Source organism: Choloepus didactylus, chromosome 2, assembly GCF_015220235.1.
Source record: "Choloepus didactylus isolate mChoDid1 chromosome 2, mChoDid1.pri, whole genome shotgun sequence".
Lineage (NCBI taxonomy): Eukaryota > Metazoa > Chordata > Mammalia > Pilosa > Megalonychidae > Choloepus > Choloepus didactylus.
The window spans coordinates 123959199-123980694 of NC_051308.1; the positions used below are offsets into that span (position 1 = coordinate 123959199).

General features: G+C 43.3%; 1 protein-coding gene across 2 annotated transcripts in view; it reads right to left on the reverse strand.

Moving 5' to 3' along the window:
- Positions 1 to 9647: 9647 nt before the first annotated feature.
- VANGL1 (VANGL planar cell polarity protein 1) overlaps positions 9648 to 21496 on the reverse strand; it is a 47638-nt gene continuing 35789 nt past the window's right edge. For both annotated transcript variants that reach the window (XM_037826289.1, XM_037826290.1), the window contains exons 5-8: positions 18967 to 19100; positions 17390 to 17522; positions 16240 to 16474; positions 9648 to 12293 (exon numbers count right to left, since the gene is read on the reverse strand). In XM_037826289.1, the coding sequence (XP_037682217.1) occupies positions 12033 to 12293; positions 16240 to 16474; positions 17390 to 17522; positions 18967 to 19100 (763 nt within the window). In that variant the 3' untranslated portion in view covers positions 9648 to 12032. The remainder of the gene's footprint in view (positions 12294 to 16239; positions 16475 to 17389; positions 17523 to 18966; positions 19101 to 21496) is intronic.

The window sequence follows — 21496 nt, forward strand, 5'->3', positions numbered from 1 at the left end:
CCCGATTAAAACAATGCGTGATGTCACATCCATCCAATTGCCCAGGTAACCTGAAGGTGCCTCCTCCTCTGTGCTCCCATGAATCATGGCACTTGTTTAATTTGTCATGTGTGTTTGCGTGTCTGTCCTTTCACCAAGCTCTTAGCTTCTTGGGGGAAAGGAATTGTTTATCTGTTTATCCCTAGCGCCTAGCACTTTTCCCAGTACAAAATAGATACCCATTTACTGAATCGATGGATAAATAGTTGACTAACCATAATACCCATAATTCCCCTGCACCGTGAGATAACAGAGCTTACAGTGCCTCCATATCCACTCCCCCCACTCCCAAAACAAGGCAGATGCTTCTCAAGCTGGGCTCTTTTGCCATTCAGCCAGGCCCAGCTACACCTCAAGTAAGCTCTTGAGGAACTAAATATTCAAAGCAACCTTTGAAGTTAATTCTTTCAAATAGCCAAGGAGTGTGTTCCATCATGAAAGTGGTCTGCTCCCCAGCCTTGGAAAATTGCTTCATTTTCAGTAATGTGCATTAAGTTTCAGTCGTGTCCTGGTGCTCCTAGGTTAGAAGCCCTGAGCATTAAGCTGGTATATCTGTAAGTACTCGTGTGGTTTAGTTGCTGGTCTAACATTTTTAAAGCTGATATTTAGGAAACATTTGTTATGTGCCTGAAGCACTGTGCCTTAGAACAGTTGGAAATGGTCTTATGAGGCGGATCTTATTATCCTCGTTTTACAGATGCAGAAACTGAAATGCAGAAGGATCAAGTAATTTTCCCAGGGTCACACAGCACTTCTAAGTAGTGTAAATATGACCCCATTTTTACACTTAAATCAAGGCAAAGGATTCCTTTTTTTCCCCTCAGATAGTGTCTTGAGATGGACTCAAGTGAATTTTCCATAATCCTTTTTACTGCTTGAACCAGGACACCCTTTCTTTTCATAATCAATCTAAACAGCATTGGAAAAGTAGGCTCATTAGAACTGCAAGATCTGGCCATCCTACTTGAAAAAAAAAAGATTTGCTGGATTATCAAGAATTCACAATCCTTTTTTATGTATTTCTGTTAAAAATCATATCATAATTGAAGCATACTTGTCCTCACTGTAGAAAGGTTTTGTTCTGTCCAGGCCCTGGTTTGCAGCACACCTGGGAAGCCCATTATTAGTTGAATGTTGTTAATGCCACCAGGCATGGATCATTATCAAATGGCTTTCGATAAGCAATTCCTGATACACTCAGACACACACATTCTTAGTCAGTGCTGGTGGTTCCTGCAGCTCTGTCCTCAAACTTTTTACTTTCACCAGGGCTTCTCAGCTCTGGCTGAGTGAACATCTGATTCCCACTGAAAATTGTTTTAGAAAACACAGATGCCTGCAACCAGCCCAGATCTACTGACCCACCATCTCCAGAGCAGAGACCTGAGCTTCTGCATTTTAAAGAGTCACTGGGGACTGACATGAGCCAGGGCTGGGAATGCACTGCTCTTTCCACTCCCCTGGGTCAGTGCATCCAACCTGTTGCTTCAGTGTCTTCAGCATTTGGTGACTCATTCAGCTATCTCTCTAGCCAGGATGTCTCTCGAGTTCCAAGCTCTTAAAGCCACTGTCTGACCCTGGCCAGCCCCACCTGGATGTCCCACAGGCACATGAGATCAACAAAGCTGTGGGGTTCTAAAGAGATGCTTTTAAAAAAGCACCCACCTTTTTCCTAACTGATATCTGAACCAACTAAGAAATTAGGTCAAAAAGTCAATAGCATCCAAAATATCATCACTGTTACTGAAAAGTAGTAATTTGGAGACTAGTGCTTAGGAGAAAGGGCTTTGCAGTTTCCTTCCTCCCAAGGCAGCCCACCCAATGGTATCAGTGGGCTATTGCCTCATGGTGGTCTACGGTGGAGCGGGAAGGAGAAAAAGACTGGACACCTCCCCACCCGGTAGGACTTTTGAGAGACTAACTTCACCCTAAGAAATACGGACAAAGGGCCACTGCCCACCAACCAGATAACTTGCTCATAGAAGCAGACGAATGGGAAGAGCCGGCCCCATCTAACAGTGTTCAAGTCAAACACCTTACAGTCATTTAGTTTTCTCTCACTCCCACATCTAATGGGGAACAAGTTTATCCCCTTCTCTTCACCCCACTGCTACTGTTAATTAATGCTTTTACAGTCTCTCACCTGGATTTCTGCAAATATTCTGACTGGTCTCCTGTCATGGCCCAAGAGGGATTTTGCAGCCGAAGGACTAAAGAAAGCATTGGACACGTTTGGCGACATGAGCTTTTATTATGAGGTTTACCTACAGGGCGGGGAAATCGAGTCATGTTGCCCTGAGTTCAGGAGCTTCTCTGAATGGATTCAGGAGCTGTTCTGAATGGTGGCAAGTTCAGAGCTCAATGTGGAAATGGTCCGCACTTTGGGGGTGCTGAATAAGCTCGTTATAAGGGTTCAACTTCCATTGGGTATGAGCGTAAGGCAGGGAGTGGGGTTGTGCAACATAGGGACTAACTGTAATCAACAGGGAGGAGGGGAGGGTTATAGATTAACTTGCAGATAACAGTATCTCAGGGAGACTCGAGGAGGAGGTAGTTTTGGGTATAGATTACATTTAGCACCTGATATTACAAGGCGAATAGGTCAAACCTTAATTGTCCTACGTCAAGCAAACTGCTATGTGCAGTCTTCAAGACACTTGGGGGCCCGGGGCTCCCACATCTCCCATCTCCAATCCAGCATGCACAGTACAGTCAAAGTGATCTTTATAAAATAAAAAAAAACTGATCAGGTCACACACTTAAAATTCTTCCTTCCCAATGGGTATTTAATTTTTTTTTTTTAAAGACTAAGAGATGAAAGAGTGAACACTGAATGGAAAAGTTTTCATCTGCCTAATGTAGAGTCTAGGCTGTGGGTTATGAGGTTGAGGAGGAGAAATGGGGTATGTCTCATAAAACCCAAAGTCCTTGAACTGTCTCTCTTCCACATGTGGAAAGCAAAGTCTGAGTAGTGTTGACTGGCTGGTGACATCTGGGCTTATTGATTAGATAAGCACTGGACTGGCTGCAGGTGATTTCTGCTGTGCACGTAGAACACCTGCTTTGGGATTATGGTGGAAGCTGCTTGGCTGCCTGATGCCTCCAAGTCTTGGCTCAGGCTGTTTGTCTGCTGGAGTGCCTTCCCTTTCCCATCTGTGCCTGCCTGGCAACCTCCCCAACTATCTTACCTTAAACGTTACCCACTCTATGACTCTTCCTATCATCTTCCAGGCAAAGTGGCCACCTCCTCCTTGGAGCCCTCATTGCAGCCTGTGAAGAGTTCTGCATTGGAACCTACAATTTAATGCACTTTTACTTATATGTCTTCCTCCCCCTGTTAGTCTGAAAGCAACCTTAGGTAAGAGACTGGCTGACTCTGCTCTATCTTTACTACCTAAGTTATGGCAAATACTTAATAAATTTTGTTTGACTAAACACTCTCTAAACACTATGCAAGTCTAATTTAACAGTTGTTATTCTCAGTAAGAATGTACAAAACAAATTTAGTGATTATCAAAAGCCAGTCTTCTCCTGAGAAGGTTTTGGTAAGTGTCCTCTGTTCAGATGTGCCCAGGATAGCCAATTGCTAAAGAAATAGAATCTCCTTGGCTTGTGAGAAAGTTTCCAATATGGATGCCTTCTTTCCTCAGATTAGCCAAAGCCCCCCAGAAATACAGTCGTTAAGTGATGGGAGGCAAAGCAGCCTGGGGGTAATAGGAGCAGTGCCAAACCATGGTCTCTGAGAATGGAATCAGTGCCAATTCACTTATTTTAATGCATCTGTAGACCCAAATGTCTACAAGGTGAATTAAGGATCTCCTTTTTAACTAATGTGTCCTTTTATCAATCTGAACTCTTTAGAGCAGTGATGACTAGGACCCTGCAAAATCCCAATGATCCCCTGTAGCTAACAGTTCAGAATTGAGGGGACTATTATGTTCTCAATCATTCATACGTTCATTCAGACCTTCAACTGATGTACCCTTGATGCTTACCATGTGCAGATACAGAAGGCAAACATGAGTGGGTAACACAGGAGAGCTGAGCAGTAACCTAGAAAATGAAACGTTTGAAGCATCTTGTGTAAGTACTACAAATGCCTACAAATACTTTGTCTGAAATACTACAAAGGCTTGGAACTGCAGAAACATATTCAGATGTAAATAGAGAACACACCCAAAAGTCAAATATAGTTTTGGATTATCCATGCCAACCTTAGCTGTATAACTAGGGGTGTGTAGACACAATGACACCAACAGGGAGTCACCAAGTCTCTCCAGAAGTGGCAATGCTGCCCATGCCAATACTGCTGGTGGGTCCATTTCTGGCAGTGGGTGGGCAGGCAGTGGCCTTACCTGGTACCACCCAATATCCCTCACTCCTTTTCCATAATCTGGTAGTTTGTCATCTGAGGTTCTCAAAATTCTTTGAAAATTCTATAGCCCTATCACAGGAAATGAATGAAAAAGAATCTTAGGAGTCTTCTGGTTTGCCTACACAAGACTTTATTTTTCTCTCTAGTAGGATTTGCTTGTGCAGATTTATAAATTGCACATCTTGGACAGCCCACAGAAACAGAGCTTATCAACAATCCATACAATGAATCTTTTCAAATTAACTGCTTTCTCTGATCCCAATCCATGCAAAATAAAGAATTCATGCGCCACCAGTATTCTATACAGGTAAAGTTTAGAAGGCCAGTTCTACAATTTCTTTGTCAAATAAGCAAATTCTCTTTATATATACTGATCTAAAACAAACCAATAACTTAAATTGAATTCCACACCACCCACAAAAGCAACGATCCAATACCTTTACCCTACCCCTGAATCTGGGTGTCTGACACTTATCTCCCACACCAGTTTACTCAAAGATCTTTTTTCACTGGATGATTTACTCAAAAGGCCTGTTTCATCTCCAAGTTTTAGAGCCTAAGGTAATTTTTCAGTGATCTATTCATTTAAACATTTTTCCTGACCGCAAAGTGATTCTAACAACCAGTTTTTGTTGTGACAACTGTACTTTTCCATTCAATCTATCATTACAGTTGTCTTTGTTTTTATAGCAAACTGATAGGCAACCTTTAAGAGGGTGTAAAAATTATGCAAGAGTGAAAATGTTCCCTAAAAGGTGGACAATTTTTTAGATTTAAATAATCACACAGGGAATATACAATTTGGGATTTCAGTTTATTTTCCAAGTTTACAGTATAAAAAATGTAAAGTGTAAAACGTTTTACAGTTAATTGGGACAGAGGGAAGGCTGTGAATGGAGGACCCAAAGGGAACAAAGTTATTATGGATACACCAGGTACACTATATCTCTGTCACAGTCACTAACGTTACTGATGTTACAATGAGAAGAGGTTTCAGAGCATAAATCTTATGACTGTAAGTAAACATACTTGTGCAGATGGTTGCTGGTAATGTAATTTTTATGCTTAAAAATGTCTCAATAGAGCCCACCATCCAGTTAATGCAGTAAATCACACTTAGGCTTTATCATTAGTATATGGTGACTGTGAATGGAGGCTGGTTACCTGGTTACAAAGGGCATTATTAACTAATTGGAGAGAAGATAAAAGGTCCCTGCCACATCCTTGCACAAAGGGTTATGACTCCATCAGACAGAGACAAGTGGTTTCATCACTGAACTTTCAGGCGGTTGCTGGGTTCTAAATCCAGAAATGTAAAGTCATTCCAACGTAAAAATAGGTGCTGAATAAGCTTCTCTCAAATAAGACCTGGCCAGGTCTCTCTGACCCTCTCCCTAGCACCTTTGTTAAAGAAGCTATCCATCCACAAGGTGAGTCACATTCACAACGAGCCAGTATCCTCCCCTGCCCCATCCTTGCTGGTTTAACACCTGGACTAGTATTCTGCAATAGGTGTACCCATGAACAACTGCCTTGAAATCAAATTTGGTTAATCACATTATAATTTAGGGGTCCCAGAGAAGTGTGTCACTTTATTTTGTAATGTGAATCCATTACAAAAATAAGAAATTATCGCCAAGGCTTGAACTTTGTTTTTCTCCAATGATTACTTCATTGGAGCTGAAGTGTGCTAGCAAATGAAAGGCAACCTCTTTCCACCTGGCCCCTGGAATGGCAGTGATGTGCATCTCTTCTAAATTCCAAATCAATATGAGCTAAACTTGTCACCTGCAGATAGATGCCCCAAGTCCCACTGCCACTTCCCTGAGTAACAGACTCTGGTCCTCAGAGATGAAACTTTGCCATGCTAAGGTCTTATTAGGATTTACAAACTCCAAGATGATGAGTTCCTGCAGAATGAAAGCTCATGTCCACAAATGAAAGCATGGATAAATATAAGCAGCCTATACAACCAGACAATTGTACACATTCAAATATTTTTTTACCCAAGCACTACTTCAGTGTCCAAAGAAGTGCCAAAGACACTCTTCAGTGAAAAGCTTGGCTTGTCACATTTGTGCTCAAGGCTTAGGTTAAAACCGTTTTATTTCACTAACACCCAGGACAAAACACGATCTGTAGACTCTTAGTGCCATATTTGGGCTTTAAAAATCTGTTGCATTGGGGAAACTCTAAAACAACCCATTAAAGAGATTTATTTTACAGGTACAACTAAACAAATCATTATTTAAGTAGAAAAGGAGCAGGGCCTGATAAAAGGGACTCAGAGAGTCCTAAAATCTAATTGTTTTTCAGTAGTTCTAAAAAAAGTTCTCACCCACGGTTTGAAAGTTTGTCTTCATAAGCAGCAACCCTGAGGGATGTGAGCACCATCTCCCCTTCCCTGTCCTCCAGTGAGAGGACACAGCAAGAAAGAAAAAGATGGTCTATGCACAACTGGCTCAAGACACTGGTATAGAGAAAACATTGCAGTTTCAGAGCCTTACTTCATGTCTGTTCTATCAAACTCTTGAGGCAAGTGTGGGGAAGAGCGATGGGAGGTGAGCCTCCCGCAGAGGACACTGATCTTTACAGAGGTGGAACAAGGGCTCCATTTCCAAACCTCCCCCACCCCAGCCAGGCTAAGAGGCTGGGATGTGAGGTGACATCGCACCAGGGAGAGGTTTTTCAACACAGGAAGAGGCCAGGTCAAGCTCTGGCATGCTTTCCTGCATCCACCACCCAAGGACAGTATTCCCGCTGCACACCCGCCCAAGCCTGCAGGGGGGATGAGGTGGGGGAATGGAGGGCCGGAGAGGCAAAATCAAAGAAAGGGTGGCTGCGGAAACTATTGACACCTCTGTCTTACATCAGGTGCTGGCAGGGCTGGGTTTGTCCTGGGGGAAGGGGGAGTCTCACAATTTTTCAGTTGAAATCTAAGAAATCTGCCAGCACAGCCGGAGAAGCTTCCCCTTAGGTCATTCCTCTGGGGGCGCAAAGTGGAAGAACAGAAGGGCTCTGCCTCCATAGAATCCCTCAACCTAGGTTTCAATGCACGGGCAGTGTCCCGAGGTCCCTACTCCTCATCAAAAAATGCCAAATCCTTTAGATCCTTTCATTCATACCTCAAGGTACTGTGGACTGAGGGTCTGAAATTAAACACGGAGATCTGCAATGCCACTTACTAGCCATGAAATCTGGAGCAAGCCCCCCCCCCCCCCCCGCTCTGATCTTTCTTTCTCTCACATGCAAAACCGTGATAACCCGGGCCTTAAAGGGCCGTGAGGCTAGCAGTACCCGACATGTGATAACTGATAAATGTCAGTGCTTTCCCCCCTCCTTCCTTTAGCAAAATATAACGTTTTGTCAAAAACGTGACCTCAAATTTAATTTTCTGAGCATCCATTTAAAGCTCAATACAGTGAATTTCAACAGAGTGTCTAAACTCAATTCACTACTGCACCGAATACCATTCAAAAACTGCACATGGGCTTAAGAACAATTTGTATTTATATTGGGATATGGCCACGAGTTCACGTAGTAAATTCACAGTAGTGACTTATTTTTCATAGCAAGATACATTAAAGCACAAACACTACCCGGAAATAAATCACTTTATAATCATGGGGCTCCTGCACAGGACTATTTAACTAAATACATTTACATTTCTGTGCTACTTTTAGTAACCGCTTTTTTTTTGTTTTTTTAATGAAGCCCAATTGTTACGTTACATGCAAGATATTATATAGTAAGGCTTCTAGGGTGGTGCAGTTTGAGCAGTAATTATCATAGAACTTGACCTTTCTTTATGTTTCGGTGTCATAGGGTCTTGAAGCAAGACCATATAATGGATGTGTAGGCTTGTCAGAAAACAATTCCGTGCTAAGGCCACTTATTCCTGGGGAGAAGTCAGTGTAACAGAGGGAAAGGAAAAAGGAGGGGAAGCAGGAGTAACTGGCTTTAATCTCCCAAGACAGGTCTACTGGGAAACTCATAAACTTAGGGACACACTCAGAAACACAAACATAAACTCTCACACACTCACCCAAACAAATACCTGCTGATACACCCCCATCTACTATAGATAACACGGATGTTAGGGTGTCTCATATAAATGTGCCATCCATCTGGTAATACACACTCAGAAAAATATTCACATATATGGAAACAAATACCCATAAACAATATACATCTTCTAGAGAGCTGTACAAAGCAGAATTCTGACTGAATATAACAAGGACCCGATTTTGTCAGTTTTGTTGAATGACTGGAACACTCACTCAGCCTGTGATTTTGGGGTTGGAAAGGGGTAGGTAATCAATTTCAGTCAGCCCAGCAAGCTTGTGGTATCCTACAGAGCTCCTGCTATATCTAATGCATGCACTTGAAAGTGAAGATGAGACCTAAAAATTCAGAGTACTCGACCACAAGGAACTCTGGTAGAGAAAGGTCCAGCACCTAGGACCCCTGTCCAACACACATTAGCACAGCCAAGATCTCCCCATTAGAAAGGATTTCTGAGCTCCAGGCACTGAGCTGCGACCACAGACACAACCAGAGTCAACTACCTCTTAGCATTTGCTGTACAGAATTTGTCTTGTACACAGATTTAAAAAAAGGAAGGACAGAGATAAAGGGACATAACAGTTGGGTAAAAGCTTGGTAGTCAAGCAACACTGGTTAACGGCTTTTAATTTTTCTCTGGGGCTCACTTTTTAAAGTTTAGCAAAAGTATGCATTTCGGTTTAACTGAGAACGCAGAACTGGTGGATGAACTGAATAATTTTAAAAAAATCCCTTCCAACTCTTAAGACCGCAGACTTTTTTTTAACACTCAGTTCAATGGTCACATCTTTAAAAATACACTTAAGAACAAAAAAGTTATCTACTGGTTAAAACACTGCCCAGGAAGAGATCAATCTCAGACACACACTCCTTTACTCTTGAACACTTAACGTTCATACCTTAATAACTTAAGCTGAACGTTACAGAAAATCTATGAACATTTATGGCAAATGAAATCCTGTCTCCTGTAATGTGGATGTATATTCTATTGGCCTTAGGGCACAATTTACCCTTTTAAAAAAAAAGAGCCTATTGGTTCCAAAAAATGAATTAAAAATGCATTGTGTTTGTGTGAAGCTTTCTGAAACCTTCAATTTTGTAATGCCATTTATATTGTTTCCACTGCACCAGTAACTTAGACTATTAAAAGTTTGAAAGTGCAAAAGCATTAAAAAGATCCTGCATTTTATTTTGTTATTCTTTCAAAAAGGACTCAATACAAAGTCAGTGTAAAAAAAATCGAAACAATTTAAAATAAAACCAATAATTTTAGAAAGTCTGACATTCTTCTATGCAAACACTGAGAAAGAGAGAGAGGGGACGAGAGAAAATAAATCCCTTAATTTAAACCTTTCTTCACCATGCTGGGAATGCACATGTCAGCAGTGAAAGCAAATGAACCCAACTTAACTCCTTCCGGACTGTAATTTCAGACAGGGATGGAAGTACAGTACTTTAGAATACTGAACAATAGTGTCATTATTAACTGCATGTATATACATTTATGGCACTTCCAATTGCAGCTAACGACACATTCTATAGTCCGGGACATTAAAATCTTTATGCAGCCAAAGTCTCATATGCATTTACCATCTTCTACCCCATCAACCCAAATGTATTTCCTGAGAAAGACATCATCATCAGGGATTTCGAGTTTGAAGGGACCTAAAGGCAAAAACTAAGAACAAAAACACCATGGCTAGATGGCATGCGTTTTCATAAATGGAACCATGTCAGTGGTACATCTTGGCTCCATGCCATAGCCACTGCTTTCTCCTTTTAGAGCTGAAGGCTGCTGATTCAAGAACACTGTTTACTTTTTCAGGTACAGGTGTATGACAGATATCCAGAGCCAATTTTGACTTAAAAAGTGGTATACAAAATACTGTCCCACTTCCAGAATGCACAAAACAGTAAGGGTACACACACACACACACACACACACACACACACACAGCATTTTGAAGGTGTCACCCTTTACTAAAGCAAGGTAATTGATTATCTTAATATCTGGCAAAAGCAAGACTGTGAATACTTTCTAGAGGTTTGTGGTGGATATGGGAGGGCAGACGGAGGCTCTGAAAGCAGCCCCCTGCAGCAGGGCTCCAGCAGGACGGCCTCTCTGCCCACAACCTGGGCGACATCTGTGCCCCCAGCACCAGGGGAAAGTCCACTGAAACCAGGGTGTTTAAGAAACAGATCCTATGTGGATAATTTTGGACCAAAAGATTGGCTCCCTACATTTCCTTCTTCAAACACTACAACTTGGACATCTGTTTTTTTTCTCCCTGCTTTACCAACTACTGAAAGTGATTTTTCAACATCGGGGGCTAAACAAGTCCTTCACTGGTGGTAACTGGGAGAGGTTATGAGTTGCACAGTGATGTTGGTCAGAAAATACAGAGACCGGACATAAGTAGTTGCCACGTGGTAGGCACTGCTTGGTCTCTCTTGGCAGGGCAGCTTGGGATAAAGCTTTGTGAGAATTTATCTCCCCGGGAAATAAGACAGCACTAAGCTGCACCTGCCAATCACAGTGTTAGTCTTTTCACCCTGGTTGGTGCAGAGCACTGAGGAGGTTTGGGAGGGGTGGAGCTCCTGCCTCAGCCTAGAACTGGCATTCCTGCTGGGTTGCTGTCACTGGGATCTACCTGGTGAGCACTCCTTAGCTTCCCTTGTGGAAACAATCCATTGGTGCAAAGTGCTCAAGGTACAAATAGCAAGCCAGGTCCAAGCAGCTCTGAAAGACGGTTTCATGTTCGCAGCTGCCAGAAAGGTGGGGGTGGGGGTGTGTGGAGTGTGTGCGTGAGGGAGGGTGGGACGGAGCAGGGGTGTGGTGGACTGTCTCAAGGTTAGGGAAGGGCCACTTGCTTCAAGCCTTAGGGAAGTGGGGTAAGGAGCAGGGCAAGGAGGTTTCCTCTTTGGAGAAGAGAATATATATATTACATATTAGTGATATAATCAAATCAAATCACTATCAGTAAACTGATAGTACACTTTTTTTTTTTTTTGGTCGTGACATTCCTCTGAAGAACCTAGGCAACAATGAAGAAAGATGAATGAAGGTATTTCCTGAACTTTGCCCATGGCTCTGTAAGGATGATGTGATGCTTGACGTTTACACGCACAAATACACATGAAGGCATGTAGTGTCTGGTTTCCTGATACAATGAAGCCGAGTCCCCTCGAAGTCTATGGGTGGGTCAAACAGAAGCAACGGGAGGATGTGGTAATGGAAGAAAGTCAGGGACTAGTTGTAAGGCAAGGTTCCCAAGAATGCACCAACTCCGATTTGGTTTACAGCTGTCAAAGAAACTCCAGGAACAGCTTCTCAAGAAGTCCCATCTACAAGAGTCAGACGTCGTAAGTCATTTTCAGGGCAGACGTCCCCTGCTTCCTTCCAAATAAAGTGCAGATGGTCAAAGGGTACTGGTCTATCACCTGCCAGTTTCAGTCAGTAAGGAATAAAAAAAAAAAGACACCCCTCTGATATACACATATATCTCTATAGATTCTTTTATATATATATATATAAAGCCACAATATAGAACTTTTAAACTGATGTCTCAGATTGTAAGCGAAGGACAAATTTATGCGATTTGGGATCTATGAACTCTTCAGAGAGTACAATGAATGGAATTTTCTTCACATTGACCACGAGGCTGAAGTCCAAGCATTTAAGGACGAAAACGACTCCATCCCTTAATCCGTTAGTCACTGCCTCGTCACTGACAAGTCTCCACTGCATAGACAGCCAGCGGTCCTTGTCGTACTGCAGGGTGGGGCCCGTGCTGAGGTAACGTTCGAGGAAGGCCTGAAAGCAGAGGAGGACGGCAGTTAGGGGAAGAAACACGCAGCTCCTAGGGGAATCCTGCCGCAGCCTCTTCCAGCGGCCATCCATTCCCATGCCCATGAAAAATGTGTTCAAATAAACCACGGCTTGATACCACAGCCCAGCTCATCACACTGAATTCCCATCAGACCCTCATAAGTCATTTTCAGGGCAGACGTCCCCTGCTTCCTTCCAAATAAAGTGCAGATGGTCAAAGGGTACTGGTCTATCACCTGCCAGTTTCAGTCAGTAAGGAATAAAAAAAAGACACCCCTCTGATATACACATATATCTCTATAGATTCTTATATATATATATATATATATATATATAAAGCCACAATATAGAACTTTTAAACTGATGTCTCAGATTGTAAGCGAAGGACAAATTTACACGATTTGGGATCTATGAACTCTGTTCAGAGAGTACAATGAATGGAATTTTCTTCACATTGACCACGGGAGTCATGACTGGGAAGGGAAGACTTCTTGGACTTGCTCATTCTCTCCTACCAATTGCCAAGCCGAGGTTGGAGGTGGTGCTAACCACAGAAGTGAGGGAAGGTGGACAGCTGGTATCAATGTTTGCCTGGGAGCCATGTCTGATCCACCAGCCCACTCCAAGGGTGTGGGCCCCACCGGACACATCGCTGCTTTTATGTGTTTGTAGATCTATCTCCTCTACTAACTTTAAAGTTCCTTGGAGCAAGGCAAGGGCACGTGCCTGGCACAGAGGAGCACTGGGTGAATACTAGCCGAGGAAATGAATGAATGTACCCGCATACACAGAAGGGCACACTCAACCACACTGGTTGTGTGACTTTGGACAAATTGTTTAATTTCTCTGTACCTTGGTTTCCTCATCAGTAAGTGGAAATAATACCTACCTAGTTCAGTGGGCTGCTGTGAGGATTAAATGGGGGAACGGTTATAAAGCACTCACATCAATGCATGGCACATAGTAAGTGTATAGTCAATGCCCGTGAGGACACACACTGCAAGTACAAGGGATGACCAAATGCAATGTCCATCTTCCCTCTAGTGAGTTCTTTGCCCCAGTAGCACTTAGCCCCTTGGAGTTCTCTGATTTCCTTGGGCCTTCACTTCTGTTCCTCCTGCTAAACATCATTGTTTAGCAAACTCCTAAAAATCTTTACTCAAACCACCTCCATGAATCTCCTCTAAGCTCCTGTAATTATTGGGAAGGACTCTAGGGTGACATTTTCCTTTCTGAATAATTATGGCTTATTTGCTTGGCTGCCTCCAACACTAGATTTTATTCTTTTGGAGAGCAGAACTGCATAGATTTTTTTGTTTTGTTTTGCATTTCCAAAGTGCCCAGAACATAGTAGGAACACAATCACAATAGTATGTGATTCAGCTGTGAGAAAATGAAGAAAGAATAAGCCAGGAAGATAGATAGAAAAACACTGGGATATATCAGTTTGGTCCTAGACACAGGTCAAGGACCTGTTTTTAAGTGGTATCTCCTTCCAGCCACACCTCACTGCTACGTCCAGGTGTACCATTTTTGATCTGCAGGGTATATATTCTAAGGCAGAAAGTAGAGCCAAGTCTTTAATAACGAAACACATTTCTAATATAAGAATAACTCTTACAAACCAATGAGAAAAAGAATTCAGAGAAAGAGATGAGATTAATAATTTACAGAAGGATAAATACTGATGGCAAATAAACACATGAAAAGATGTTCCACCATGTTAAAAATTGAAGAAATATAAATTAAAAATTAAAAAACCCCTATTTTCCTCCTATCAGATGGGCAATGATTAAAAAGAATGCTGACACCCAAATGCTGCCAGGGGTGTGGGGAAGTAAAGTCTTGTACCCTGGGGGCAAAAGTATAGAAAGGTGACAGACATCCTTAGAAGGACAATTTGGCAGATTCTATACCTTTGAGTCAATAATTCCTCTGCTAGAAATTTATCCTTAGGAAATACTAGAACAAGTGCACTAAGGTAAACATAAAAAAGATATTCACTGTGATACTGTTTAGACCACAGGTTGCAAACTTTTCTACAAATGGGCAGATAGTAACTATTCTAGGCTGTGCATGCCATATGGTCTCAGCCACACCTACCCAGCTCTGCGTGTGGAGCAGAAAAGCAGCCGTGGACTGTATGTAAATAAATGGCTGTGTTACAATGAAAGTGGATTAACAAAAACAGGCCATGAGGGCCTTGGTTTGGCGACCCACAGTTTAGACTAATGAAAAATCTTAACTAAACGCTCCAAAGGTCCACTAATAGGAATTAAACAAATCATGGTATTCAGTGGGAAAACATGCAGCTATTAGAGAGAATGAGTTAGACTACTTGTACTAGCATAGAAAGATAGCTGAGAGATATTTTTAAGTGAAAAAAACAAGTTCCCAAATAACATATAGAATACAATCCCACTTTTTTCATGGTTAAAAAAAAAAAAAATGCATGTACTGCTCACCTGAAAGAACACACACCAATTCCTTATTAGTAAGAATTCCTTTACTTTCTACATTTTACTTTTCTTTAATGTTGAGATTTTTATACCATGAGTATCTATTATGTTTAACTTAGAAAAGGATAAATTATTTAAATGCCAAGAAACTTTAAAAATCTGGAAAAAAGGAAAATGCTTCAGTTCTGCACATGCCTGCCAGCCCTCTGCATGTGCACATGTATTTTCCTTACTGGCGACCACACTGTTTATTCTATTTTGAATTTTGCTGTTTTCAGTTTAATATTCTGACAAGTACTTTTCCACCTTTTAACAGGTGATATACCATGATTTATAGGCCACTGCCCTAAGGTTATATCCATTTTGGGGTTATTACAGATTATTTTGCAAAAAAACAAAAAAAACAAAACAAAAAACACCTCTGTGCATATTTATGCATGTATTTGATTGTGCTGAATACTTGCCTTAGAATGAGTCCCAGGAATGGGATTCTACTAAGTCAAAGAATACAGAAATCCTTGTGCTTTCTTATTATTTCTGTATCATTGTCCTAAGGGGTTGTTAGAATTGAGGACGCAACCTTGCCAGCATGGTGCTACCTATGAACACAGCCCTTGAAATAAGAATAGCTAACAAGTGCCACATGTGCACTACATGCCAAGTTCATTCACTCTCTTGTGTGTGATTTACATGGCAAGTTGCCATAGTTGATATAATTCTCACACAACAACCCTAACAGGCAGATACTATTCTAGAAGAGGAAGGAAATATAGAGTAACTTGTTCAAAGTCATAAACCAATTAAGTGGTGGTGAGCTAGGATCTGAACCCTTCTGAGCCTGAAGAGAGGTTGTTTGCTAAATCCTTATTCTATCTGCCTCTCTGTCCACACCCCTCCATGGGTGCATGGCTGTTCCTAGTATCTCTGCAAGTGTGCTAATACCATAACACAAAGGAACATTCAGTAAAACGAATTCCACAACATTCAAAATGCTGAGATTATTTCTACCACTAAGACTAACAGTCATGTATTGAGCTCCTACCAGGTGTCGGGTGCTGTTTTAAGCACTTCACCTGAATTAACTCTTTAAGTTCCCACAACCATGCAATGAGGTAGATATGAGCATTATCTTCATTTTCTAGATTAGGAAACTGAGGCACAGAGCCATTAAGCTATCTTCCCGGGATTACACAGTTAGTTGGTTCAGTCAACCTGGCTCCAGAATCTGCAGAGTACGCCTAACCACTACTCATACAGCCTCTAAGTGAAATACATTCCTCTGCTGGAATCTGGAGGTGTCTGAAAGGCACACTGAAAAAAACCTGTACCAAGATACGTAACATAAGTGAAGTTACTAATGCTTATTAAATGGTGTTTTAGAGGAGCCTCTAGTTTTCTCCCCCTACAAAGTGACTTGCTGAGCTCCATGGCAAGTCCGGCCAAGGCTGGCACAGCCAGCTGGCAGCACGCACCTTTGGGGTCATGTTGTTGGTGATGCAGAAGGCCAGGTGCTGCAGGATGCTCTCCATGCTGTGGTAGTGCTGCTGCCGGGTGGTGCGCAGGTACTTCTGCAAGGCCCTGGCCATGGAGGGGAAGATGGCCTGGGCGGCCTCCCTGGGGTCCATCACCTCCCCTGGGGCTTTCTGTTGCTCCTCGGCCTGGAGACGCTGGATGTGGATGAAGGCCTCTTCTACAGCAACTGCCAGCCTGGGAAAGTGACAGGCAACACGGTGATCAGGATGGTGTCTATGGCAGGGCTTGAGAACAAGGTCCTAAGGGGCCTGGAATGATCCTGGTCACCCTGCTGCCTCCCAGCCTGTCAACCACTCACCCAAGGCCCCATCACACAGCTCACCACTTTAGCTGTCACTGCCGATGGCCAAGAGGGGAGTGAGGAGACAAGGGAAGGTAGCGGCAAAAGTAACATTTGGAATGGGAACTCCAGGGGTGATGGAGAAGAAGCCCTGGGACTACGGAGATGAACTCTGGTCTCGGTTATGCCACTAGGGAGCTTGGGCCATTCATTTCAATCCCTTTTTCCAGCTCTACAATGAAGCGGTTAGACGAAGAGTTATAAGGTACTTCAATCTCTGGCAGGCTCCAAGACTATGGATGCTAAAAAAGCTCTGCACTCAATGACAGGTGGTTGGTGGTGCAAAAGCAGCCTTATAAAGAACCAGAGATGCATTCCCCTTCACCCAGCCACCCGTACCACCAGTCCCTGGGGGAAACAAAGAAAGGGGCACAGTACTTCAGCTAATATGCTCAGATCTTGAAGACCAGCAAGGTCTTGGGGTTATGGAATGGGGCTACTAAAGTATGAGCCATGGGCCGGCAGCTTCAGTGGAGCTGGGAATTTGTTAGAAATGCAAATTCTTTGGCCCAACCCCTGACCTACTGAATAAATAATCTTTGAGGATGAGGTCCTGGAACCTGTGATCTGTGTTATACCAACCCCTCCAGGTGATGCTTATGTATGCTAAAGTTTAAGAAACACTGGAGAAGAGCCACCAAAGATGCAAACATATCAAGTTTGCAAACTGATGTTTCATTCATGTAGTTAAAAAAAAAAAAGTATACTATAAGTGGGTGTTGGTGTCAAGGAGGCAGAGGGCAATATACCTTGCTCTCCGCTTTTTAACCCGGCGCTCATGTTCTGCTTCTTCGTAATACAACTCGTTGTGGCTTGAGTCCCTGCGCCGAGCAGCAGCAGCGATCATTGCCCGGGACTGCCCAGTGGCATTGTTACTGGGGCCTGTGGGGACAGGACAGTGGAGGAAGAACAGGTTTAGTGCTACTGGGCTGATAAACAGAGCAGAAAACTAGTACCATAGTCTGTCACTACCTTCCATTCACCCTCTATGAAGCAAACACAAATACCAAAAGTAACTTCCCAGGAGAAGGAACAGTGCCCTGGCTCCTCAATCAATGTGTCAAGGCATAAGAGCAAGGAAATCTTCCTAAACCCCAAATGGATCAGTGGAAATGGAAAAGGAACTTGGAAGGGGATGAAGAATGCTCCACAGTTAAAATGTTGGCCAAAAATAACACATGGTGTGTGCTGGAGATGTTACTTACCATCTGTTACGTAAAGTTTCAGTTTGGCCACAAGGGCAGCTGGAACATCACATTTCAGCAACAAGGCAATGAGAGGCAGTGATGGGTGGGGAGGATGAGGACACGCAGGGAAAAAAGAATGTCAAGGGACATGGAATCACTGTATGCACAGGAACACAGGCTATGCTGGAATGTCATGGCAGCCACTGCTTTTACAGAGAGCACCAAAACCTGAGGACAGGCAAAATGGTCTGTTTATTCACACAGACTTTTAACTCCTGGCTGCATTCCCCTGAACACTGACCATCTTAACTTTTCAGCAGGAAAAGGCAGACTTCATGCTTTCTTATGTACCACCTACTCGGTTGGTGACTTGGCTTTGATAGTGGGAATTTTTGCTAAGTTTTCAGAATACAGGTGGAATTTACCAGTCTTTCAGGATTCATGAGGGACTGTGTATCTCGCATGGCCCTCCCATCCCCCCAAAAATAGATGAGGATATCGCCTCCAAAAACTGACACTGTCTATAAATCACTTGCCCCTGCTGACAACATGATCCTCTTCTAGGGTTTGCAAAGCTCTCACCTTGACCCGAGGTGCCCAGTAAGACATGACACCGTATCCTGTTTCTTGCACTTAGCCATCTGATACCCTGAAACCCAGCTCTGCCTTCCCTGGCTTGGCCTTGGGTCTCATGTCATCCACTTGCTGCAGCTCCTAGCCAGGATTGAGAAATGCCTGTGAGCACCTCACCAGATGCCTCAACTACTGAGATTTCTAGCCTTCACTGATTTGGGTAGCTTTCTGAGTCTTCGGGTAATGTATCCAGATTTTGAAAAGCAGCCCTTTTCTGATTGCTATCCTTATAAGATGTTCCCAGCAGAAGGCAGGAAACACACACTGCCACTGTTTTCAATCATAAAATCCCAAATACATGAACCTCCCACACAGGTAGGCTGTACATCAGCTTTCCTCTGCAAATATGTTTGCCGACAAAAACCAAAATTGCTCTGACATGAGAATGTACCCTCAAGACCAGCACTGAGAGGAGGGAGAACCAAACAGACCATGAAATTTAAGCTGAAGAGTCACCCAAAGCATGCCCTCTACATCTGCCACAGCAACCGTTGTAAGGCACATACCATCCACGTTGTAGACTTTCAGTCCAGCCATGTGCTTGGCTGCACGGAATTTGGAGGCTGTTAGAAGATTGGGGTTATAGATGGTGAAGTCTTTGTAGTAATTTTCCAGGACAACCAATGCTGCTCGCTGGATACTGAACAAAAGAAGGCAACATTAATGCAAAGCTTTTTTATTGAATCAGCAGGTCCTAAGGCAAAAATCCTCTTTCTGAGTCTGGTAAAATAACAAAACACCAAGGATGGCTTCACACAGAAGGCTTCTGGGTTTCACCAAACCTCTGTGCCTCCAGGATAAGAATTTAAAGGTGAAACTAAGTCCTGATGCCAAGTGTCTTCTGTGCCCTTTCTCAGTCTGTGTCTTCAGTGATATCATGTCTAGCCAACAGTTTAAGACAGGAAGAAATTGTGACTGATAAGTTACATTTGCATAGATTACACAGAACTCTCCTATTTCCCCCCAGTTTATAAAAAAAGAAACCAACGCTCCTAAAGAGGCCAGAGCTAACAAGTGAAAGCACAAAGTGTAGCTCCAAGTTTCTTAGGTCCTGGTTCAGTGTTTTCTCCCCTACACCTCATTTCCCCTTAGTGTTAGGAATCCTGGATTTTAGGTTTTATACAGATCAGAACAATTGATTCCTTACAGGGCAGAGTCCACTTCAAAGAAGCTGGATTGAGACGTGAAATCCTGCTTCCTCTTTGTTCCATCCTTCTATCCCCAGCCCAGCCAGAGCTCCCTCTTTCCAGACCCCTGAGATCCCTGAGCTTTCAGACGCTACTGCTGTATTGTTCTTTGTCTCCAGGGCCTCCTGCCCTTGCAATGCTGTCTCTGGCCCTCAGCAGAGGTATCTGAAAAGAACTATTCTTGCCCCAATGTCCAGTGATCTCCACCCCCATCACCTGCTTGGACCCTTGGAGAGCAGGGGAGAAGCCAGAAACAGGATACATTCATTCCAAAGGCTCAAACAGGGTCATATTTGTAAACTGACATTTCATGCTTATCAACTGATGCTGCCTCCTCTCATCTATGGGGTCCATGTACCCCCATCAGCCTCAGGTGGCTCTGGTCTGGATGCAGATGCTTGTCAATTCCAATGGAGAACAACTATCAGAGAGTGTTTCCCTCCATATCGTGTTCTAGAGAGTAAACGCAGGGAAGAGATGATAAAGGAGCTGCTCATCTGGAGAACTGAGGAGGTGAGGAGTAACAGGAGCCTGGAGCCAAGATGCTCAAAACGGAGAATAGCAAATGGCCCCAAAGTCACATCGCACCTTATTCTGATGGGCACTCCCATGTCTGTCCTCCAGCCCCCTGTCCACTGCTCAGATACATGGCTGGCTGCCTTCAGGGCTAGCCAGCTTTTAAGCTGAACCTTGGAAGCCCCCAGTCTGGCGTCAGGTCACATGCAGATGGGTCTTGCTTGCCCTCCTGCAGCTGAGGCCTCCATTCAGCACCATAAGGGGAGGGTCCTGTGTCAGCAGGAAAGACCTAACATCAACTGGTAGGAGAGTGGACATGTGGAGGGCAATGAGGCCAGTCAGACCTCAGTCTTGGACGCACCACTTCAAAAAGTAACTTGTAATGACAATGAGGGTTTTTTCATCTATTATCTCATTTGACCCACACAATCATTTAAGGTAGATATCACCATTCCCATTTTACAGGTAAGAAAACTAAGACCCTGGAGTCTATGATCTGTACAACAGCATGCATCTAATAAACAGCAGAGGTGGAATGCTAATCTGGATTTACTAACCTCCAACTGGTGCTCTCCCCTGTAACCCATGGCCTCTGTGTAATAGTGTGTGCAAGAGTATGTTGTGCATACTGACATCCCAGCTCTCCAAGCTGTTCACCACCACCAATGTGCAAAGCACCACAAATCTATTTTTATCTTGCCCTGTTTCTTCCTTCTTAGTCCCTGCTAAATAGATGAGCTTATAAAGATTATTTGCAAAGCTGACTTATAATAACCTGAGCTCCTATGTGGGGCTGCCTTTGATATCCAGATGACCATGCTGCTTTCCACAGTGCTTAGAGTGGCTCTGGGACCTCTTTGCACCAAGACAAAGCAGCCCCTAAATTATCAGCTGGTCCCCTTGGGGCTTTGCTCCCAGAGTTTAACACACATCTAAAAAATGATCAAGAAGTAAGTCAGCTAACCTCCTTGAGAGCAAAGTCACGGCAAAGCTTTCTGAGGGCTATTCCTAACAGTGCCTTTATCAGTGAGGCACATTCAGTTGGCGCTTAATATCAACCTAGACATGCACACTTGTGTGAAGCTGGTCAACATGGTCAGGAGAAATGTTGTGGGCCAACCTTGTACATGGAAGTAAGTATAAGATCCCTATCAAAACCACAATTTGAAAGTCCCAGTCATTCACTTACTCTATTGCTCACTCATAATTCTCATATATAAGCAGCTACGCCTGCCAAGCACAGGGACTACCAAGGGTAGGGTCGGGGACAAAAGCAGATTCCCTGAGGAGGTGACCCTTGAGCTGAGGCTTATGCGCTTTCACAGGTCTTTGT